This window comes from Dermacentor silvarum, chromosome 7, assembly GCF_013339745.2.
Source record: "Dermacentor silvarum isolate Dsil-2018 chromosome 7, BIME_Dsil_1.4, whole genome shotgun sequence".
Classification (NCBI taxonomy): domain Eukaryota; kingdom Metazoa; phylum Arthropoda; class Arachnida; order Ixodida; family Ixodidae; genus Dermacentor; species Dermacentor silvarum.
Window position 1 is genome coordinate 120320928 of NC_051160.1, and position 22675 is coordinate 120343602.

General features: G+C 48.0%; 1 protein-coding gene across 3 annotated transcripts in view; it reads left to right on the forward strand.

The window, feature by feature from the left end:
• The window catches only part of LOC125946944 (uncharacterized), a 90866-nt gene extending 71707 nt beyond the window's left edge, over positions 1-19159 (forward strand). For 2 of the 3 annotated variants that reach the window (XM_049671156.1, XM_049671157.1), the window contains 2 exons: positions 12625-12763; positions 18911-19159. In XM_049671156.1, the coding sequence (XP_049527113.1) occupies positions 12625-12763; positions 18911-18965 (194 nt within the window). In that variant the 3' untranslated portion in view covers positions 18966-19159. The remainder of the gene's footprint in view (positions 1-12624; positions 12764-18910) is intronic. The other variant, XM_049671158.1, reaches the window with a different exon arrangement.
• Positions 19160-22675: the final 3516 nt, after the last annotated feature.

The window sequence follows — 22675 nt, forward strand, 5'->3', positions numbered from 1 at the left end:
GTGGGGCGCGCTGGTCAGCAGTGATCAATAAAAGGGTGTAAATGTGAATCGTAGAGGCGGTGTCTCCAGTGTTTGGACGAATGAGGACGGCTGCTTGGGATCGTTGGTATATATGTTATGTTCTACCTTTTGTAGCACAGGCGGGACGACAGGGACACAGAAAAGCACATTCGACCAAAACACAGCATAAACTTTCAACAGCAGGTTTATTTCCAATTCTCGCCAGCCCTACTTGTGGTACTCAAAATGTCGTCAAACACATGTGCATTGCTCGCTAAACATAAGCAAAACCGAGGAACCCACACATGTAACCACACTGATTGTTCGAAAGCTATCTTTTCAACACGAGCAAATATAATCGAGCTCTGTTAGTGATGATAAAATTGACTGCATACTAACATGTGCGCTAGTCCGCCATCGTAACCTAACATGACTAACCTTACATTACATAAGTAATCTAACCCTTCTAGCAATCATTGTCGCCACAAATGTGTCTGCGCATGCTATCGCCGGTGTTGTTTGAGCTTACAGAGTAAAGCCATCGGCATCATCATCATCAGCCTATATTTATGTCCACTAGCTGCAGGACGAAGGGGTCCCCCTGCGATCTCCAATTACCCTTGTCTTGGGCTAGCTGATTCCACCTTGCGCCTGCAAATTTCCTAGCTTTCCTAACAAATCTCCTAACAGAGTAATGTACATGTGTTCTATGACGTTTTGAAGATAATTAATTGGCAATGAACTCGTTGTTGAAAATCAGCGCTGTGTGTTCGTCTAATGTGTGTTCGCCTCGGCTGCAGGAGGTTGTACATGGAATACAAGTTGCGATGCTTGAGCGGAAAAAAAAACTGAACTCAATTTAAGAAAACGTGAACAGTGGGTCATTTGCGAAAACGTTGCATTTAGCGCTAGAAATCTAAAAGCATTTCGCAAAAAAACAAACTGCTGTTACCGCTAAGCTGACAACTTTAAAAGACAGAAAAACAGAAAACCCGGAAGTATACGATGGTGGCAAATTGTTTCACAACATACATCCTATCAGACAAACATAATGAAATGGGGTATGTAAATGGGGTGTGTAACCGGAAGCAAGTGAATACGGCCTTCAAAACCGGTTATCCGGATTATAGCAAAGAATATACAGTATATCCGGTTTAGGTAAACAATCAAGCCGATGATCGGATATTTGAGCATGAATATGTAATACCACTAACGCTTCATTAGACATACTAGGTTCCGCCGGTTGTGTTACAATATCATATGCAAAGCGCAATTATTCACAGGCTATAAAAACATATTTTTCATTACGCGGCGCAAAATGTGGCCTTGATTTATTCATTTATGCTTCAGTTTATGTTTTGTGTATCCCTCGTTACCGAGAAAGGGCTACTAGAGTTTTTGTTGAAAGGCGTCTGCGTCTTTAGGCGTCTAATAAGTATGTCCAGCAAAAGCCGGCAAACTTTCTTTGAATGTCGTAAGGCATGCATAGTCACAACACAATATAAAAAAAAACGCTTAACCGTGCTCCTGGCCGCGCAACGCTTGCAACAGCGAAGCTGGGCGACAGTAGCCCATAATTTTCCTGAAGTTCGCGCGAATTTTTCATCTTATTACTCATGATGATGATAATTTCTTTTCGCGCGTCTTGGATTTACGGCTGTCACTGCGCGTTGCATAGCGCAGCTGGCAACACCGGCACCGCGTTCCAACGCCGACACCGCGTTCCAGGAGACCCGCTCCGTGAATACGTCTCTTTCGATCTCGCTCTCACAGCGTGCAAAACTTCTTCACCTCGCAGAGCACGAGCGCACGAACGCCCCAGCTGTGGACGATCATATGGTTCGCACTCATATGGTTCGCATAAATGCATGTTCTGCATGCGTGGCTGTATAGCCTAGTGAACCAGACACTATTTTGTTGAGAGTGTTATGTACACACGAGATTTGTTCAGAGCCGAAGGTAAACCCCCAGAATGGCTACCTACATTGGATCAATTGGCCTCTGTGAAGCATTTTTAAGCCACATACAACGGCCGAGTTGTAACTGGTGTATTTAGAATATGTACATATGTTTCTGGTAATTTTTGTTTGCGTTTGTGAAATGGCAATAAAGAAAAAAAAAGGCTGTATTAACTTAGTGGTATCGACGCTCGCTTTGGAACCGGAGATACGCGGGCTCGAATCCCGCCTCGGCAAGAAAGTTAATTTTGTTTTCTTTCTAGTTAGTTTCATGATACGCACCACAAATTACGGCTGGCTTAAACAGCTTCGCTGTTAAAACGCAGAACTTGAAATATTTCTCTGTTGCGTTTCGTTAACACTCTAGCCTCGAAGTTCTGAATAAATTAAGTAGTGACCTCCTATATCGCAGCGGCGTACAGATCTCTTTAAAGAGTCCCTGAAACGGTTCGGACAAATTTTGTAGACGTTTAGGATACAGCTACAGTAAAACATTCGCGTCACCATTTAAGAAAAGCGTCTCATCTTAAGAGAACTACGGACGATTACAAGTTGCCGTCCTGCCTAGCCATGCATTTCCTCCTCAACTCGTTCGCCGAGTGATCGGGGCTAAGCTCCGCCTTCGCTGGCTCTACGTCATGTTGTGACGTACGTTGTCGTCTATTTCCGGTTGCCTTGGAGCCAGCGCGCGAAGGCTCGCAAACCTCCGCGCTAGCCGCCCGGCCGTCGATCCCCAGCGAGAGCGATCAAGCAGCGTGCGTTGCGAGCGTTCTGTCGCAGCGCCGAGCGTGTCCGGTATCCACAGGCGGGCTGGGTGTTTTGACGGCTAGGCAGAGGCGTAAACTAAAGCCCCTCCATACCGCTGTGATGAAGGAGCTTCGTAGACGTACGTGAGCGGCCTGATCGGCATGCATGGTCCAGCCATCTGGTGGCACAGAGCTTAAACAGCCAAATACAGATCTAATATTCCTGTAACCAAGTGTAAAACATTTCAAACATATAAAAAGACAACGTGTTCCATATTACGTTCCTACCAAAAATTTGAGCCAGCAGCAAAGTAGAAAAAGCTTGGTTACTGCTCTATTAGCTGTGTGTTTGGTTGAGCTTTGTGCCGCAAGGTGGCTGCACCGTGCAAGCTGTTCACGTTTGCCCCTCCGTTCACCACGTAAAACGTGGTAAAACGGCCAGTACACTTACGCTTGCGTTCACCTGAATACCGGACAAGGTCAATTCTATTGTGGTAATCCTTCGACGTGAAGTGACGTCCGCAAACGCGTAGATGCTGGCGCCGCTTGGATACCGTCAGTCCGATGCGCTGCAGCCACTCCGCTCGTCTGCTGCCTTGCTGCGGCGCACGATGTCGCAGCTTGACATTTGGCCGATCGCTACGTTTGCAGCCCACAACGCAAGGGCGAACCATGGTGCTTGCGAAAAGAAAGAACAAGACCAACACTGACCGCGCAGCTCTCGTCAACACGGAGCACGTTGTAACACAAGCAGACGACACTTGCTGTGGGCCGGAAGTGCTTTTTGTGTAGTGATAGATGTCCTTGTGCATTCTCTTTCTGATACTTTCTTTTTGTAGAAACAAATTAACTAACATCTAAACTATTACGAACATTTGTTCACCATAATGTTGGAAAAATTAGCGATGACGCGCCTAGGGCAGCCAATCGGATAGCTGGCCCAGTGACGTATTCTTGGCAAATCGCGTCATCTGGGCACAAAACTCAGCCGCTTGGCGTGCTGCGATCGGTAGCGATGTACCTTTTTAAAACCTTATAATAAATTACACGCTTTACGTGGAGCGCTTAGATGTGTCAATTAATGATCAGAAGGACATACTCTAACGACTCAGTACGTTTGTACAAAATCGTCAAAATCGTTTCAGGTTCCCTTTAAGAATCATTGCGCGTTAAAGGGTCACTGTGCAGTAACGTACACCAAATTGATCAGTCGTACGACCACACTCCAGGATCATATTTTACATCCACGACGCTAAGACGATACACGCACCTCACTGCAGGCTGTATCTTTAATTCACTTTGGTGATGTTTCTTTATAGGTGGCGGTAGTTATTCAATAAATATGAAGACCAAAGTAACTGGACAGTAAGAAAATAAACGGAGCGGTTTACCCGGATTTTATTTGCTCAACGAACAAGATATATGTTAAACGTATGAAACTAAACCACATTTATTACATGCGCTGCGAGGAAGTTCATAATGTAAACAAACATTTTTTATCACCCGCACCGTACTTGTTGTGGGGCAAGTATTCGCACGGATGTTTTTATTTGCCTTTGCAAAGGGTACCATCTAACGTCAGCCAAGCTATTAAAGAATCTCGTACAATATATGATTATGGGACATATATTCAGTCATCAGTCTTGCAACCAAGATCATTTTGGGTGCTATTTATCAAGCTAACTATGTAAGATTAATACACAAAGTTTTATTTAGAAGTTCAGTGCTTGGTCTGCAATCAGAAAAGCAATAATACGTACTAAAAAACACATTCAGGTCATTTCATTGCGCTACGTCGTGCGCAAATATATTTAAAGTGCTTCGTGCGTAGCGCGCAAACTTCAACTGTTGCGCGATCGCGCACCCGTGCGGCGTTACACTAGTGTTCTGAAAAGTGACTGAAAGGAAGTGCTCTACCACTGCTTCAATCAGCAACCGCCTAGAAGTCGTAAGCTGCCGACGCTTGGTACTATTGATCACGAGCTGCCTGTTCCCTTGACGGCCTCAGCCTATCGCAATCGCCAGACGTTTGTTCATTCAGACAATGAACGGAGTTATTTCCGACAAATTCTATTTGGGACCGTTGATGTCGCTGCGCTCGGTTGTACAATCACGTGGCACTTTTAGGATTTAGCGCGCTCTATTAGTAAAGCGTGGAAAAAGTAATTACACTTCACATAGCACGATTAAATCGACTGAATTGGTTACTTTAGAGCGCAACAATTACTTTCCCATGTGAAGCTCGCGCTGAAGGGCAATATTAATGTTGTTTAATTAGTATTTTCCACTTAGCAGGTAGTTGCCCTGAAAAATTACCTTGACAGCAGGAGAGCACTGATGACCGAGAGGCGTGGCCTAGGTCTCATAATCTTATATTCCACCCACTTTAAGAGTGTGACTAAAGTTATCTGTGACACTTTGTTTGAAGTGAATATTTTGTTCCCAAAATTGACTCACCAAAGTAAAATGCCCGACATGGCATGAACATGTGATCTATGTTTTATGTTTATCTGTAATGACGTTGTTATCGAAAGCACCAACAGCGTTATTTAGATAATGTAGTGACATTATTTGCCAGTGATGCAAGCCTGTGAACTGAAACCGTAAACGGAACTTTCGTGCTGCTGATAAAATACAGCGGTCCTCATTTTACCCTGGTATAATAGCGGTTATTTTCGTCCACTGCAATTATACGAATTTAAAGCCATGTTTCCCCACCTGCGTCTGTTAACTAAATACACATTAGAGACGCGAACAATTCGTTAAGAAGCACAAAAGTTCGGCGACATCAAACGTTCATGAATGACACTCAGTTGTTCCTAGTTCACTATCGCTTCTAGTGGCCCATACCATTTTTGAAGTAAACGTGTTATTATTAAACTATCTGGTTGATTGAGGCAATGCTTATTTATATATGAGAAACAATAATTTATTTGCCGAAAGGCACTGTCCAAAAACATGCCAACTGACATTTCTCCTTGTTTGTACTGCAAGCTAGTTTGAGATTGCAGCGCCGTAAGGTGCTTTTTAATGTGTACAACGTCACACTTTCATTCATATGCGAAACATGTTATCCTATGCAGTAAACAGCCGGTAGAACGAACAGATTACCTTCTTTCGGTGATGCATGCATTCGGCTGCACTCATGAGGCGTCACGTGGCGTTGTATAGCGCTCTCTTTTGCGCTCCGCACACTAACCGCTGCGGACTGTCTAATGCGACAGATTAATCTACCAAACTGATATTTCGCTCCTTCGCGGACTGTGGCGTCTAGTATTATCCCTGCTGCGGGTGGCATGCGCAGTGGCCGAGCGATGCCGTTCGTGACAATAGGTATTGCGAAGCCTAATCATGCACCATGGCGCAGGAAGTGCGCTTAATTTTGTTCTGCGTTGAAGCGAGGGTGTCGGGAGCTTAATCTAGTGCAGACGATGAGAAAATTCAGTTGCGATCGTCGTTTCTCTAGTCGTTGGTCGATGCTTTCGGCGTGCGAGATTCTTCTGGCTGGTCACCTGACGGAACTCCCATGCATAATTGTTGATTGAATAAAATCTCGGGCAGATCATATTGTTACCAAATAATGCTCGAGACAACGCTGAGGATAATACAGAATACGACGACGCTCGCTGATGTCGTGCGGACTGGTTTTGCATCTTTTATGGCTTTATGTTTTCTAAATATTCTGCAAATATAATCTAAGCCTCTCTTTCCCCGTAACATTTTTATGTAAGGCTCGGGGTATCCAAGACGAACAACGGATTTACGTAGCGGCCGCTCTCTGGCTGCATCGGCCATGCCAGCTGAAGGTGAGAATGCTTCGGTATCGTCGCCAACCGCGCCCTCCGTCATCCTGGCACGACCGCGCAACCCTGGCACCTTTTCCGGAACGGATAACACCGACGTCGAAGATTCGCTTCAGCTCTACGAACGGGTGAGCGCGAGCAATCACTGGGACCAGACCGTCATGCTCGCTAACCTGCTCTTTTACCGCGCGGGAACGGCACGCGTCTGGTTTGAGATCGACGAAGAGGAGCTTACCATCTGGGACTTTTGCAAAGAAAAGCTCATTGATTTTTTTGGCAAGCTTGTTGGCCGCCGGCGTGCCGCGCAGAAAGACCTTGCTTGCCGAGTTCAGACTTCCACTGAGTCCTATGTGACTTGTATTCATGACGTGTTTGCGCTTTGTCGCAAGGTTGACGAGAAAATGCCGGAAGCGGAAAAGGTCAGGACACATCCTCAAAGGCATCGCGGACGACGCCTTTAGTCCCCTCGTTTTCAAGAATTCTTCGACCGTGCAGGACATCATTGCTGAATGCCGCCGCTTCGAAGAAGCCAAAAGCCGTCGTATTGCTCACATTTCTCGCCTTCCTAATACGGCTGCAACATCTACCTGCGAGGACCTCCGTCTCCCACCCTCGCCGGCTGCATCCGAGAGTATTGTGCGCATCGTCCGCCGGGAGATTGAAGATGCATGTCCAGTTCCTTCCCAGATTCTCGCCCCAGACGATTTCCACGCAACAATATCTCTCATTCAGACCGTTGTAGGGCAAGAGTTAGACAATTTCGGACTCCACTCACTTGGTGAATGGGACCGTTGGGCCACATAGCCCAGGCCACAGACCCGACTACCGTTCACCCGGCGTACCCGATCTACCACGAAGTTCGTACGCTCGCCCTCCTTATCGAAACCCGGAGGAATGACCCACCTCTGACGAGAGGCCTATCTGCTTCTGCTGTGGATGCATTGGAAATATTTCTCGCCATTGTCGCAGCGCTTGGAACACGCAGCCTTGTCAGAGCTATCGCAACACCCGGCGCCCGCCCGGCAGCCCGCGCCCGTCGACCCACATAGAAGAAGACACCGCGCAAACATCTCTGCCCGCACGACCAAACCATTCCCCTTCGCCACGCCCTCGTCTTTCCGTCTCCTCTTACTCCTGCCGCTCCTTGGAAAACTAGCGGGCGCAGCTCCGAGAGGTGAGCCTGCCAGGACGACCCGACCCGAAATTCCTCTGCCTACACTGCCTGGTCAACACAACCTCATCAACGTGGACATGGATAGTATAGCCGTGACAGCACTGATTGACACAGTGGCACAGATATCGGTTATGAACTCGCACCTCCTTGCACGCCTAAAGAAAGTCCTACCTCCTGCCCCGCTCGCCGTCGTCTACGTAGCCGACGGTGGAACGCAGCTGTCACTGGGATGTGTGCTGCCCGTGCCGCTGTAGCCGGACATCATACGTCTGTTTTGTTTTATGTCTTGGAGTAGTGCCCACACGAAATCATTTGAGGCCTTGAGTTTCGGTCGGCACATTCGGCCATTATTGACTGTGTTGTCCAACTCGCCCTACCGTATGCCGTTGGCCCTCCTGATCCTACGCCGAGTCGACCTATGTTCCACCGATACGTACGCCTACGTCACCGAGCCGTGACGCCCTATTTCCGTTTCACCCGATCCACCTGTAACTGATGGCGATTACGTCGTGTAGCACAAATGCACCGTCCTCCTGTTGCAGAACGTCGCATTTCCCCACACGGTTGTCCGCATAAAGGACAATGCCACCGGTTTTCCTTTAGTGAATTTTGGCCTCTGTCCTCAAGTGCTACCCCTGGTTATATCTCTTGCAATCTTGGCCTCTGCTTCCGACTACCATATTTCTGCCTTATCTGGTGATATTGCGTCATGTACGTCTGCTGGTTCGGGCCCTACAACCGGATTTTTAGAACCTTTCGCGACAATGATCGCTCCTCCCCTTCCGGCCCGCCATGCGGACGCACTTCGATGCCTTCTCACCTCGTACCGGGACATTTTCGGTCTCGATGACCGGCCACTGGGTCCAACGTCCGTTGTGAAACATCGGATACACACCGGCGACGCTGGCGCGATACACAGAAGGCCCTACCGTGTCTCCCCTACTGGGCGCCAAGTCTTAAACAAGGAATTCAAAAAGATGCTTGCCCGAGATATCATTGAGCCCTCTAGCAGCCCTTGGGCTTCTGCGGTCGTGCTCGTGCAAAGAAGGATGACAGCTGGCGCTTCTGCGTCGACTATCGCCATCTCAACAAAGTAACAAAAAAAAAAGACGTGTATACCCTGCCGCGGATAGATGACGCCCTCGTTTGTTTCCATGGTGCAAAATATTTTTCTTCGATAGACCTTCGCTCCGGGTACTGGCCGATTACAGTTGACGACATGGAGCATGAAAAGACAGCTTTTATTACACCTGATGGCCTCTACCAGTTTAAAGTGATGCCGTTCGGGTTATGCAATGCCCCGGCTACATTTGAACATATGATGGGCGCTCTCCTTCACGGTTTTATGTGGTCAATCTTCCTGTGCTACCTCGATGACGTTATTGTCCTTTCACCAACTTTTGCCACGCACCTCGAGCGTCTTTCGACAATTCTTTCATATTTTCCGCGAGGCTGGGCTTCAGCTTAATTTATCAAAATGCCACTTCGGCCGCCGGCAACTAACAGTGCTCGGACACCTCGTAAATTCTTCCGGTATCCGCCCCCATCCTAAGAAAGTTTGCGCTGTCAAGAATTTCCCCGTGCTGACTTGTGCCAACGACGTTCGAAGCTTTGTGGGCCTCTGCTCATACTTCCGCCGGTTCATACGCTATTTCGCTAACGTTGCACGGCCTCTCACACAACTTCTCAAGAAACGCGGTTTTCATCTGGGACCCGGAACAAGACGCTGCGTTCGCTGAGCTTACCGTGCGGCTCGCTTCACCGCCAGTTTTAGGCAATTTTGACGTGACCGCTCCAACGGAAGCTCGAACCGATGCCAGCGGCCATGGAATCGGCGCTGTTTTGGCTCAGCGCCAGCAAGGTTGCGACCGTGTTATAGGGTACGCAGGTCGTCTGCTTTCCCAAGCGGAGCGCCATTATTCCATTACTGAACGCGAGTGCCTTGCCCTCGTTTGGACAGTGGGTAAATTTCGCCCCTACTTGTAACGCCAGCCGTTCACAGTTATCACAGACCATCCTGCCTTATGCTGGCTTTCATCGCTAATGGATCCTACTGGCCATCTCGGTCGGTGGGCTCTACGACTCCGAGAGTATACTCATATACAGTTGTGCATGAGAGCGGCTAACTGCATGAAGATGCTGATTGCTTGTCGCGTCATCCAGTAGACCCACCGGAGCTTCCCGTTTCAGAACACCGGAGATGAGCAACGCCGTGACCCCAACTTGCGAGACGTCATTCTCCGGCTGACGTCTAAAACACCTTCCCCTTCTCTGCGTACGTTTGCGCGGCACGATGGCGTCTTGTACCGTTACAAAATGCACCCTGACGGTCCTTGAACTGATCTTGGTTATTCCTGCACACATGTGTCCAACTGTCCTCACACAGCTACATGACACTCCTACCGCGGGTCATCTCGGTGTCTCTAGGACGTATGACTGTGTTCGACATCGCTTCCTTTGACCCGGCATTTACCGTTCCGTCTGTCGTTATGTCGCTTCCTGTGAAAAATGACAGAGCCACAACAAACCAGCAGTACTCCCAATAGGCCGCCTTCAACCCCTTGGCGTACCATCGGAGCCATTATTTAGGGTTGGTCTTGACCTTCTTGGCCCTTTCCTGCTCTCTGTCTGCGGAAATAAGTGGATAGCAGTCGCTACCGAGTACACGACCCGGTACGCTATCACTCGGGCGCTTCCAGTCGGCTGTGCAACCGACGTTGCCGACTTCCTCCTCGAAGATGTTATACTTCACCGCGGCGCTCCACGAAAGCTCCTCACAGACCGGGGTCGCTATTTCATATCGAAGGTTGTCCAGGACCTCTTGCACTCCGGCGCTACAAAACACAAGTTGACAATGGGGTCCCACCCCTCGACGAACGGCCTCACAGAGCGTCTTAATAGAACTATCAAAGACATGCTTGCTATGTATGTTTCCGCCGACCACCATAAATGGGACGCCGCTATGCCCTTCGTAACATTTGCTTATAATTCCTTCCGACATGAATCTGCTGGTTTTTCTCCGTTTTACCTTTTGTACGGAAGAAATTCCACGCTGCCATTTGACACCCTACTTCCCGCCGTTGTCAGAATACGCCCGTGACGCCATCTTCAGAGCTGTAGAGGCACGCCAGATTGCACGCCTGCGCCTTACCGCTTCGCAGGACAAGCAACGACTTTTCTATGATGCCCGGCACCGCGATGCCCACTTCAACCCTGGTGATACGGCCTTCTTTGGACACCGTCACGGCGAGTTGGCCTTTGCAAAATGTTGATTTTGTCTAATTACCCTGGCCCTTAACAGGTCTTGCACCAGGTGACCGACGTCACATATGAAATGACGCCCCTCGATTCCACCACGTCTCGACCTTCCACCGACGTCGTCCACGTCACACGCCCTAAGCGATACCCCTCGAACGATCTAGCAAGCAGCTGGACGGCGTCTTCGTCGACGGGGGTCATGTTACCAAGCAATGCTCCAGACTGAGGGCAATACAGGAAGACGACGACGATGCTCTCTGATGTCGCGCGGAGTGGTTTTGCATCTTGTATACCTTGTATTAGAGCACTGCACGGGCTCGGGCTTACCCGAAAGCCCGGGCCCGGCCCGGCCCGTGGGCCGGGCCGGGCCGGGTAGAGCAGTTTTTTCACGGGCTCGGGCCGGGCTCGGGCACGGCGTGTGCTTTTTGACCCGGGCCCGGGCCGGGCTCAGGTTTTTTGACGCGGGCCCGGGCCGGGCTCGGGCTTTCTGCGAGTTATTCTCGGGCTTCTCAACTCTGAAAAACATGTATTTTTCGGTCTCGGGCCGGGTTCGGGCCAGTTTCGAGTCGGGCTCGGGCCGGGCTCGGGCTTAAGGTAAAGGGGTAGCGGGCCGGGCCGGGCGGGTAACGTAGATTATTTCCGGGCCCGGGCCGGGCCCGGGTCTCGCCATAAAAGTTTTGATCGGGCTCGGGCGGGCCACCCAATGTAAAAACGGGCCCGGGCCGCAAAAATCGGCCCGTGCAGTGCTCTACCTTGTATGCCAGTGGACGCTTTGTACATATTGTGTAAATATAATTGAAGCCTCTCTTCCCCCGTAACAATATTGCCGGTCATGGGGCTCCGGCAGACCCAGGAGATGTGCAATTTAAATACAGGTAGGATAAACTGGTGCTCCAGATGCAAGGACCAAACCACGGTGGGTTTTTTTTTCTTTTAGGAGGCTGGTAACGGTAGAAACATCATTTAGGGGGCGCCTCCGTAGTACAGGTTTCAAGCACGCCGTGGTTGCTTGGTGGCCATATTGCTGGGCTGCCAAACACGAGGCCGCGGGATCGAATTCCGGCCACGGCGGCCGCATTTCGATAGGGGCGACATGCGAAAACACCCATGTACCTAGATTTAGGCGTGAGTTAACGAACCCTAGGTGGTCGAAATTATTCCGGAGCCCCCCCCCCCCCCCCCTCCAACACACACACTGTGGCGTGACTCATAATCACAATCAAATTGTGGTGTTGGCACGTGAAACCCTTCAAATAATTTTTTACCGGTTTCAATTGTCCTGCTGTTTAATAACGAAGGTCACGAAATAAGTGCAAGAAAACGCTGAATGCTCCTTGTCTAACATTAATTGGTATGGGTCGGAGTGGCTCCGGCGTACCGCGCACCATAGACAAGCTGACTCGATCATGTGCTGAGCTCTCCAAGTTCCCATACTGCGCTTTTTTATCGGTGCACTATGGGCTGCAGCCGGCATCGGAGACGCAACACTTTCAAACAACGAAACACCGCCTTCAATGACAACGTGTTTTTATTGCGTAGCCACACTCACACTGATGTTCCTTTAAACATCACGTGTTTGCTTATCTGGTAACAGATATTATGCGGTACGCTGAAGCTGCCTAAAATAGCTTTGGAGTGACAGCTTGCTATTTATTGTTCAAAAAGCAAATTTCAATTTCTTCCAGATAAAACCTTGTGCGACATGTTCGTTTGGGACGATCGTGTTGAGAAACAAAATACCAAGTGTGATAAGGCCTATGATGAACTGTGTGGCCGCAAAAAATACAATATATACAACCTTTACTGTCTGCCGGCGTGGAAAATGTAAGTTAACTTTCTTCACTAAACCTAGAATTTGTGGTAGGCATACCACGTCTTGTTGAGAAAACGCACAAATATTTGAAAATGTAATGTCACTATTCATCAAGCAGGCCATCTATTTTGCTGTTCGCGCTTTAGATCTAATTATACTGAGTCGTATACTGGCAGATGGAGGCGGCTGTTTACAATTAATCCTTTATTGCTTCTTTTCTGGGCTCACTTTTGTGAGGATGAAATCGCACTGGTGTGCTCACTATGCATGGTATGCCGCAGAATCAGTAGTTATTAAAAGAAAATCTACTGCTACTCATTCAGCCTAGTGATTTCAGGGGATCCTGTCACGAATATCTATTAATGTTCATTATCATCGTATTCATTCCCGCTGTAGGGCGGAGGCTTCTCCGAGCAATCTGCATTTATCCTTGCCTTGAGCCATCCGATCGAATCGGTTTGCCAGCGAATTTCCCAGTTTCATCACACCACATACTTCGCAACCCTAACTACTGCGATTCCATTTCCTTGGCGCTCATTCTGTAATTCTATGGACCGCGGGTTATTTGCCCTATGCCCTCACCTATCCCGCCCATCTCCGTTTCTGCCTTTTAACGACAACTGGAATACCGGCCGCTCCCCTTCGCTCTATCATCGACCTCACTGTCTTCCTGTCTTTGAACGTTACGTCAATCATTTCCCATTCCATCGCTCGTTGCACTCTTCTTAACGTCTTATGAGGCGTTTTTATGAACGTAGAATTTTTTGCCCCATATGTTGACACCATTAAATGCAATGAGTGTATACTTTTATTTTCACTGCTAGTGGTAAACTAACGCGCATATCTTGACAAAACGTGCCATACGTGCTCGAAACCATTTTTATTTTGATCATGTCACTTTCATGGCTGTGTATTAATCTGAAAACGAAAACAACCCTTTAAGGCGACTATCAAGATCTGACAAATTCCAAGACACTTCTGGCTTTGGAAAAGGTGTAGCAACGCTGTAAAAGACAACAAAAACCTCACGTTGCATGACCCTAATCATGTCATACCACGAACAGAATGCGATGTTGGGCTACTTGGTCCATGCTTAAAGTGTGCTTCTGGCGCAAGGAAAACTAAGTGCTCTTTCGGTCCCTTCTATTTCCCCCATAGTGTTACTTGCGCCAAAACTACATTTCATGCATGGAAAACATGATATTTATAACAGCTTCACAAAGGCATTTGTTTTCAAGAGGAAATATGCTGCTGTTTCGCCAACATTTCAAAGTGAGCTACGTCACTGGGACGCATCAAATAAATTTTGACACGTCTCTGGGGGTAAATTAGTACGATGCCGAAATACGATGGCAAAAGTATGGCATCCATTCTACGAACTTCAGTCGTCGACAAAATGCACTGGTCGGTAAAGGTCTTCAACGCTGATTCTTTCAAACGCCTACTGGCGGCCTTTAAGGTGAGAGCTCTGGCTTATGTTTCCATCCAGCGATAGTTGTTCTGGTAAGATGGTATAGTGAAATAGGCAAAATAAATAAGGCAGCAAATTTTTTTAGACATTGCAACTTCACAGCCCAATTTCAACCGACTGTTGTTTCCATCGAAGTATTCCGTTAAGCATTTCAGTTCGCTGCAGTTAAAATGCACATAATAAAGTCATTGCCCGCATATAACTATTTTGATCACTACTTTCATGAAAATTTGTCAAAAGCCGTACTCCTCCCTTATACAATCCCTTCAGTGGCATATCAGCGCCAATGTTCTTTCATTTTATACACATATGATTTCGTTCTCTGGACTACTTTTTCCTGTACAGCTATATAAATGTTCTCCCGCTGATTAGGCATAATACCGCTCTGGCGGTCTTCCATAAGTCATCTACTGCAAAGGCCGTAATTAACCCACATATTGTTACAAGCCACTTCATTGGACTAACCAAATAACGACTATCACCGGGACGTTGCTCGTGTTCGACCATCTTGATTACATCTGTAAACATTCTACTCATATATCGTGCTTCGCTTTTCAGTCTACTTGACATCTGAGCCAAAGTTTGCAGTCATGCACGCTGCGTGAAGCTCACAAGAGGAGCGCGAAGTTGGATATTTCCCAGACACTCTGTTTTCAAACGAAGTCTTCTCACCCGCTTCAATGCGGCCGGTGGCTTGCATTTGTCGTCATACATAAGATTCCCGGTGACGACTGCTTTTGACTGATAGCTGACATCAATCAAGAAGCGTGTTTGGATCAGTCTGATTCTTCTTTCTGTTACTGTGTTTATTAATCGACGCACTTTAATAAAAAGGCTGAAGTAAGCGAGTATCTGCTTTCGAATTTCGATAATTTTGTACTTCCAGAAACACTCGTCGTATCATGCTCGGTCGTGGCGTTGCACGTAGGAAATAAGCTTTGGTCATCCTTATTATCGGGATCGCAGCCTTTTGGTATCGCTAATTTCGATTAGCATTGAACACTCAACTAGCATCGAGGAGGCCCTAATTGCAGTTTCGACTTTTGGGCCTCCTTCTGTATATGCACTATGAAACATGTAATACAAATATGAAATAAACAACTTGATTGATTGATTGATTGATTGATGATTGAACCCTTTGAAATTAAGGTAAGACAACACGTACGCTTGCCAGCGCGCTCACTCCTAGCCATTCCTTGCTAGACCATTTGGCAAACGTCGCATCAGTATTGCGCTATTGACAGCGCTTCCAAATGCACAAGTTGGATGTGCCTACTATCCGTCGATCAAGCTGGTGCAGGACAAATCCGGTCTGCACCACGTAGCACGGCCGGACTGCACAACATGGGCGCGAGCGTGCAATCAAGCCCTGTGTTAAACAAAGCAAGCGCTGCGCATGTGCACTACAGCTGTATATAGCTGTAGTCTGCTTTGTAGCGTAGATGCCGTTGCCGCCACGCGACAAGCCCGCTCGCTGAGGGCCACCGCGCTTGGCGCGTCAAAGGTTGCAAAATCGGAAATAGTGGTATTTATGTGAACATATAGAATCTAATTTCAACTGCACTTCGGTGGCATTTACACGGCAGAGTCGGGCACGCGCCTCTCCTCCGTGGCCTTCACAGTGCAAGACATTGAATAAGGAGCAGGAGCACAGTCAAGGGGATGAAAAGAGATCTTTGCTAATAACTACACTTCTGCTGAACGTGTTGCAGGACTTATAGCTGCAAAGTATTTCTGAAAATTCTCTTACACTACAAATCCATTTCACGACTGCAATAAAATGTGTTTCGGGGCGCCTATAAAATTGCAATTACTTAGGCTTGAATATTATTCGAACTCTCCCACTGGCTTTGCCAGCGCTCGCTTTTGACATTTTCCTTTGGTGGTAGCGGTCAGACTGATGCATTCGGCTCGAGTTTGCTCGTCAAGAGACTTTCAACCTTCAGTGCTGAGATAATCGGCTCCGACCTTGACAATTATCCGAACATTTATTTCACAATCTAGTCAACTATTACTATGTATAACGCTTATAGCTGATCAATCCAGTTAGCTAGTTCTGCGCAGGTAGGCTTGGTGAGAAATTAAGGCAATGGTCAAGCACTTACAGAAAATCATTGGCGGTGGCTACGGCCGTGGCGGTGGTAGTGGCGGAGACAGCAGAGCCGGAAGCAGTGGTAGCAGCAGAAGCAGCAGTAGTAATAGTCCCGACAAGAACATATACGAAAGCGCACTTAGGAATTCAAACCAACTGCAAAGGCAAGAAGATACTTCAGCGTTAGATTCCTGCTCCTTCACTCCTGAATGCTGCTGCCAGAAAGATGCAGGGTACGTGTTGTCACTTTGACTCGCATATGGTGAGGGCTAGACATGAAAAAAAAATTGTATATAGACCTAATCTAGCAATTGAACATCTTGACATGTGGAACATCTAGCACAATTATTCTTGCAGGAAAAATAACTTCACAAATTTTTACCCACACTATGTCACAACCTTTTAGAGCGGAATCGGTTTTGATGCAATTAGTATTCCTTGCCTACTTCCGTGACTTAGGCGAGGTGCCGTTGCCTGTTATCTAGAACATGAAACATCACTCTCACTCGCGAAACACAAACAGAAAATCAAATGTCCGATGGTCGGTTTCAAACTCGATTCCTTCAACACAGCAGCGCGATGATCCACCCATTGGACCATATAGACGCTTTTTGTCGAGGTCTCTGCAGGCTTCTGTTTCACAGAACCTACGATAAGTCGTCGCCGCAAATGGCTTCACACACACACACGAAGCGAGAAGTAATTGTTGAGATGCTAGTGCAGTCTCCCGCGGCATTTGTTGCCACAAATGTTTAGATGCTGTCGACGGTGAGGCGCTCTGTGACATTGCTCCACCGCTAATTATTTGATTGCTTTCTAGTTCATGCCTAAGAATAAACTCTTCTTTCATGAGTAATAAATTATTTATTGCCACAGAGTCGCACCTCTCTTTGCGACTGTTTTCACTGTTCAAATGGCATTAAGTGAGCACAGCCTCGCTAGGTTCATATTCCAAATATTTGTATTTGCCTACTTTTTCAAAAAAAATTCCTTTGATGTGATACAATATTACTTCCGTGGAGAATCATATATTCCTACAAAATATCCTTCACAATTCCAAAATATATATCACAGTTGTGCTGTACATACTTTCCCTAAGTATAGTGCACATTTACGTAGGCGCTGAATTTCCGGTGCGTAAGATAATTTTATTTATTGTAACGAGTTTAATACTGCAATGCCGTGTCACATACTATAATTTATACTAGAGGCTAGAATGGTCGCTTATGCCTAGGAGATATTTATAGTGAGATTAGGTACGCTGAGTGTGGCGTCAGGACTTTATCGAATGTACTTGAATTGAACGAGAAGAAAGGGAACCGAGGGGCCCGATTTTTTATTATCATATCATATCATAATTTGTTTGTTGGCTTCTTATGGTACTTAATTGAGGCGTTCGGTAAGCGCGGCCTATTGGGAACTGTGTAAAATTGAACTGTATACATCAATCCTAAAATTCCTCTGCTATAAAAAAACACCAATACAGTTGTAAGAAAAAAAAAACACTTGTCGCAGTAAAAGCAGTTATAAAAATGCACTGTGTCGTCGTTTTGCTGGTGTCTTTAATACAAACCAAAGCGTACATAGACATTACTGGTTTACAGTGGCATAGGGCGCATGGATGCGCAATCACGGTTCTCAAATAGCTAACTTGGTGCTATCAGCTACCTTAATTGTATAAAAAACGTCCCTTCCCATAGTCATCGAGAGATAGATGTTCCCACGAATTATTTGTCCCCAATATAATTATAACTGAGCCGGCGTGGTGAAGTGGCTAGAGTACCTGACTTGTGAATAAACTATAATGTGACAAATTATAGTTTAGCTTAGAGCACTGCACGGGCCGATTTTTGCGGCCCGGGCCCGGCCCGGGCCCGTTTTTACATTGGGCGGCCCGCCCGAGCCTGATCAGAACTTTTATGGCGAGACCCGGGCCCGGCCCGGGCCCGGAAATAATCTACGTTACCCGCCCGGCCCGGCCCGCCACCCCTTTACCTTAGGCCCGGCTCGCAACCGCCGCGAACCCGGCCCGAGACCGAAAAATACACGTTTTCCAGAGTTGATATGCCCGAGAATAACTCGCTGCACGTTACATGCGCACCACCAGAAAGCCCGAGCCCGGCCCGGGCGCGGGTCAAAAAGCACACGCCGTGCCCGAGCCCGGCCCGAGCCCGTGAAAAAACTGCACTACCCGGCCCGGCCCGGCCCACAGGCCGGGCTTTCGGGTAAGCCCGAGCCCGTGCAGTGCTCTAGTTTAGCTCTCAAGACAGCGCAGTGCGCTCAAATGTTATTTTTGTACGTCAACAAAACACAAGTTCGCGCTCCTCTATCCAAAAATTAGCTCCATTCAAATATGAGCCCAACATTGCTCAATGAAATTGCAAGCAGGCTTTCATACGTGCGCATGTATAACTAGGCCTAACGTCATACTACGTAAAGATTGCCAAAATACAGCGCGATCTTCCTAGCTAACACCAGTCATATTCCAATTATAAATAGAGCCAGAAGTAAAGAATACTCATACTACATTCGATTCAAATGTATATAAAAATACCTAATGCCTAATTAATAAATGATATTTTATTTATTTCACAGATACCAACAAATGACCTTTGAACAAGGGACTCCTACGAAAAGAGAAAAGTTGTAAACATTTCGTGAGTTCCACTGATTGCATAGAGTGGCATGTGGAATGAACAGAATATATAACAAGATTTACACAGATTACGACATCATAATATTGGACGCTGCTGATTCATCTATTATATTGGACGGTTGATGATTTTTGTTATGGAGTTTTGAAACTCGCGGTAATTATATTTCACTGTGCAATAAAGGTGGGCTGACGAAGCTTGTAACTCTGTTGCTACTTTTCTGAGACATTTTACAGCCTGTGTCCGCTGTATTAGTGCGTGAAGGTTGGCACACGTGACACTTTTCTCAAATGCACATAGGACAAATAAGTACGAGGACAGTTTTATTGCCAGACAGGGCAGTTTGTACTGAAAGTTTCCGAACAGTGCCAAAGAAACAAATTGGAGGACCCTTCAATAGAGTCACTACAACTATGACACTAACTAAAAAATATCTGTTCATATAAATGAGATATAATGCTCGATTAGGTTTTCCTTGGGCGTTCTAGCTTCTCTCACGTGATTCATGCACTATAGAGAAGGTGAAAAACGGGAACGATAGTTCAGTGCTAGCGTTGTAGGAGATGGATCTTAAGATACAGTTGGCAGAGCCAGCTCCAGGAGACAGTGAGAGTGCGCCGAGCCATCGGTTGCACGCTGTACGAGTCGCCTACGGTAGACGACTCACACGCAGTGTTGTTGCCGAAAAGCACTCGCGATGTCCTGGTACAAGAGCCTGGATCTAAAGCGCTTGACACACCATGCAGCCTTGTGGTGGAAAGTCGGATGGTGGATGCCATGGGTGGTAGACCCATGGCGAGCTTCGTAGCTTTGCGGATGATGACATTGAGCTTGTCGACTTCGCAGTTCTTGAGAGCGAGGTACGGGGTTGCGTTCGTTATTCTGCTGGTCAGTAGAGCTTGAACGACTCCCAATGTTTCGCTCGTTGAGGCCACTGCGTCAATTGGCTACCCTTCTTACGAGGTGTGTGAGTTGGGAGAAAGTGAATGACAAAAAAGAAGAATACGGAAATGACAAAGAGAAGAATACTGTTTGATGTGTTTCCTGATGGTCCGTACAGCCAAGTCACGACAGGAAGATTGGGACGGAATTCCTATTGCCTTCATCACGCCGGCGAAGCCACGTCAGGCACATTTTGCTTTCTCATGTCGCAGCTTGCAGTTCATCATTCTTTCATTCATTTATTCATTCATTCATATTATGTCGCATCATGCATGCTAATTGTGCAGTCTAAAAACGGATGCGAGGTTTGACAGGGACTGTACCGCCACTACAATTTAGAGTGACCGGCATGGGATACCGGGGCAGACCCACCTTATTAAAAGGATAAGTTCATAATACATACCAAGATATGAACCATACGCTCCCCCCCTGGAATAAAAGTGAATGATGATGATGATATAAACTTAAATTTTCGAGACAGTGTTCCCGAGCGTTTGAGCTTTGTATCACTATAGGTGGGAGGGTGACTGATTCCGGGAATTCTCGGGCCGCGATAGTATCCCGGGCTCTGGCGACAAGACGTCTTTGGTCGTCCAGGGCCGGGGTGGAGATCGTGGCCTCCCACGTCTCGGCGAGGAGGTTCACGTCTTCGGTCGTTGTATGCTTGGTAACGGCATCTACGGGCCGCCACGGGCACTCTAGTAGTAAATGAGCCAGAGTGTCTGGCACGACGCAGATCGGTCAGTTGTAGGTGTGTACTGTCGGGTGCATGCGATGCATGAGGATCTCATGGGTGTACGTATTGCTCTGCAGTCTTCGGAATGAGGTGCTTTCCTCTTTGGTCAGTTTTGGGTAAGGCGGCGGGTACACCCTGCATTCCAGTCGGTAGTGCTGGAGTATGGCGTTATACGTGGGGGGTATGGTCTCCGCTACTGCTGCGTCACCAGGCGGTAGGGGGTGCCGCGAGGCAGCGAGAGAGGCTCGGTTGACGCGATCGCGGGCCGCGGTGTGTGCCGCTTCGTTTCCCTCGAGGCGCTCTTGCCCTGGTACCCACGGGACGCAGGTTAAGGGAGCGAAGTGCTTCTTCGGCCTCTCATGTAGTTGCGCACTGGCTGCCCTCCCACGTAGGTATGGCTGGCAACGAGGAGGCGGACACCCTCGCTAAAGCTGCCCACCACCCAGGAGTCACATTCACTCGAGCAGTGGTGGCTTCAGACTACTCGAGGCCCCGACTGAAGCAGCTTCTACTGGCGATCCACCCCGACCCAAGGGTGGCAAATGGCAAGGCACCCAAGCTGCTCCCCGAGTCTGGCCTCACCAGGCGAGGCAGGGCCACTCTGCTGCGACTCCGGACTGGCTGCATATGGACAGCAGCCAGGGTTCATGCCAAATGCCGCAGCGCCTCCCCCTCGTGCCGACGATGCGGCGACCCCGAGACACTCGAACACCTCCTCTGCGCCTGTCCAACCCTAGCACAGGAACGTTCCAAGGTCATGCGAATCTATAGACTGCAAGGACTTCCTGCTTACTCACCCACCAACCTGCTGTTCCGATCCCCTCCCATCTCCCCGCACTACACAGCCTTGTGGAGTTCGTGGAGGCGAGTGGGATAGCAGCACACCCATGTGCGGACGAGCCCCCTGAACTATCTCTTCACTTTCCTCTTTACCTCCTACTCCCCCTCTCCCCTACGACGCTGCGCCGTGCTACCTGATGGGCTGCAGAATTAATCGTCTCTTCCTTATTCATAATAAACACGAGTAGTAGGTATACTGCGGATTGGGAGTCGTGGTGGTGGCGAGGGCGATCGCCTCTTCTTCCGCGGTTTCCTAGTTCCGCACCCTGACGGTGGCGGACGCCAGTTCTTTGTCTCTCGAGTCGACCGCACTCAGGCGTAGGCGGTTTGGCCCGGGTAATTCGATGCATCTACGTAGCGAGCATCTGGATCGTGCTTGCGCAGTCTTCGGATGGCGCCGACTCGAGCAAGGATGATGCTCGGGATTCACGTTGCGCGGTAGTTTGGCGATGCACAGGGATTCTTTTATGCATGGCGGTATCTTTACCTTGCGGTCCACGTCGGAGATGTAGCGTTCTCCGTAGCCGAGGCGCGCAAGGACCGATCTGCCTGTCGGCGTGAGCTTTAGTCTCTCGAGTTGGTTGGTCTTCTGGGCTTCCACCAGCGCTTGCCAGCTGTTATGAGGACCCATTTTGAAAAGTCGGATGGTGGATGCCATGGGTGGTAGAACCATGGCGAGTTTCGTAGCTTTGCGGATGATGACATTGAGTTTGTCAACTTCGCAGTTCTTGAGAGCGAGGTACGGGGTTGCGTTCGTTATTCTGCTGGTCAGTAGAGCTTTAACGACTCTCAATGTCTCGCTCCTTGAGGCCACTGCGTCAATTCGCTACCTTTCTTACGAGGTGTGTGAGTTGGGAGAAAGTGAATGACAAAAAAGAATAATACGGAAATGACAAAGAGAAGAATACTGCCTCATGTGTTTCCTATCTAAACTTTAGTTAAGTAAACGTGGGAGTTTGTACCTGAGCAATTGGTGGCCATAGTTATTACGAAATCAGGGTAATGTCAGGCTCCTTGTATACAAGGTGTTTCACTTAAATTGGGCGAAAATAAAAATATGGAGATGTCATGTAGCTCGACCAAACCAATGTAATGTTATTTGCCGTCGCTTGGAGATACTCACATGGTTTTCGCATTCCGCATAATTCCATAATTAACCTCTCCTGGAGTACGTCACACCATGCCAGC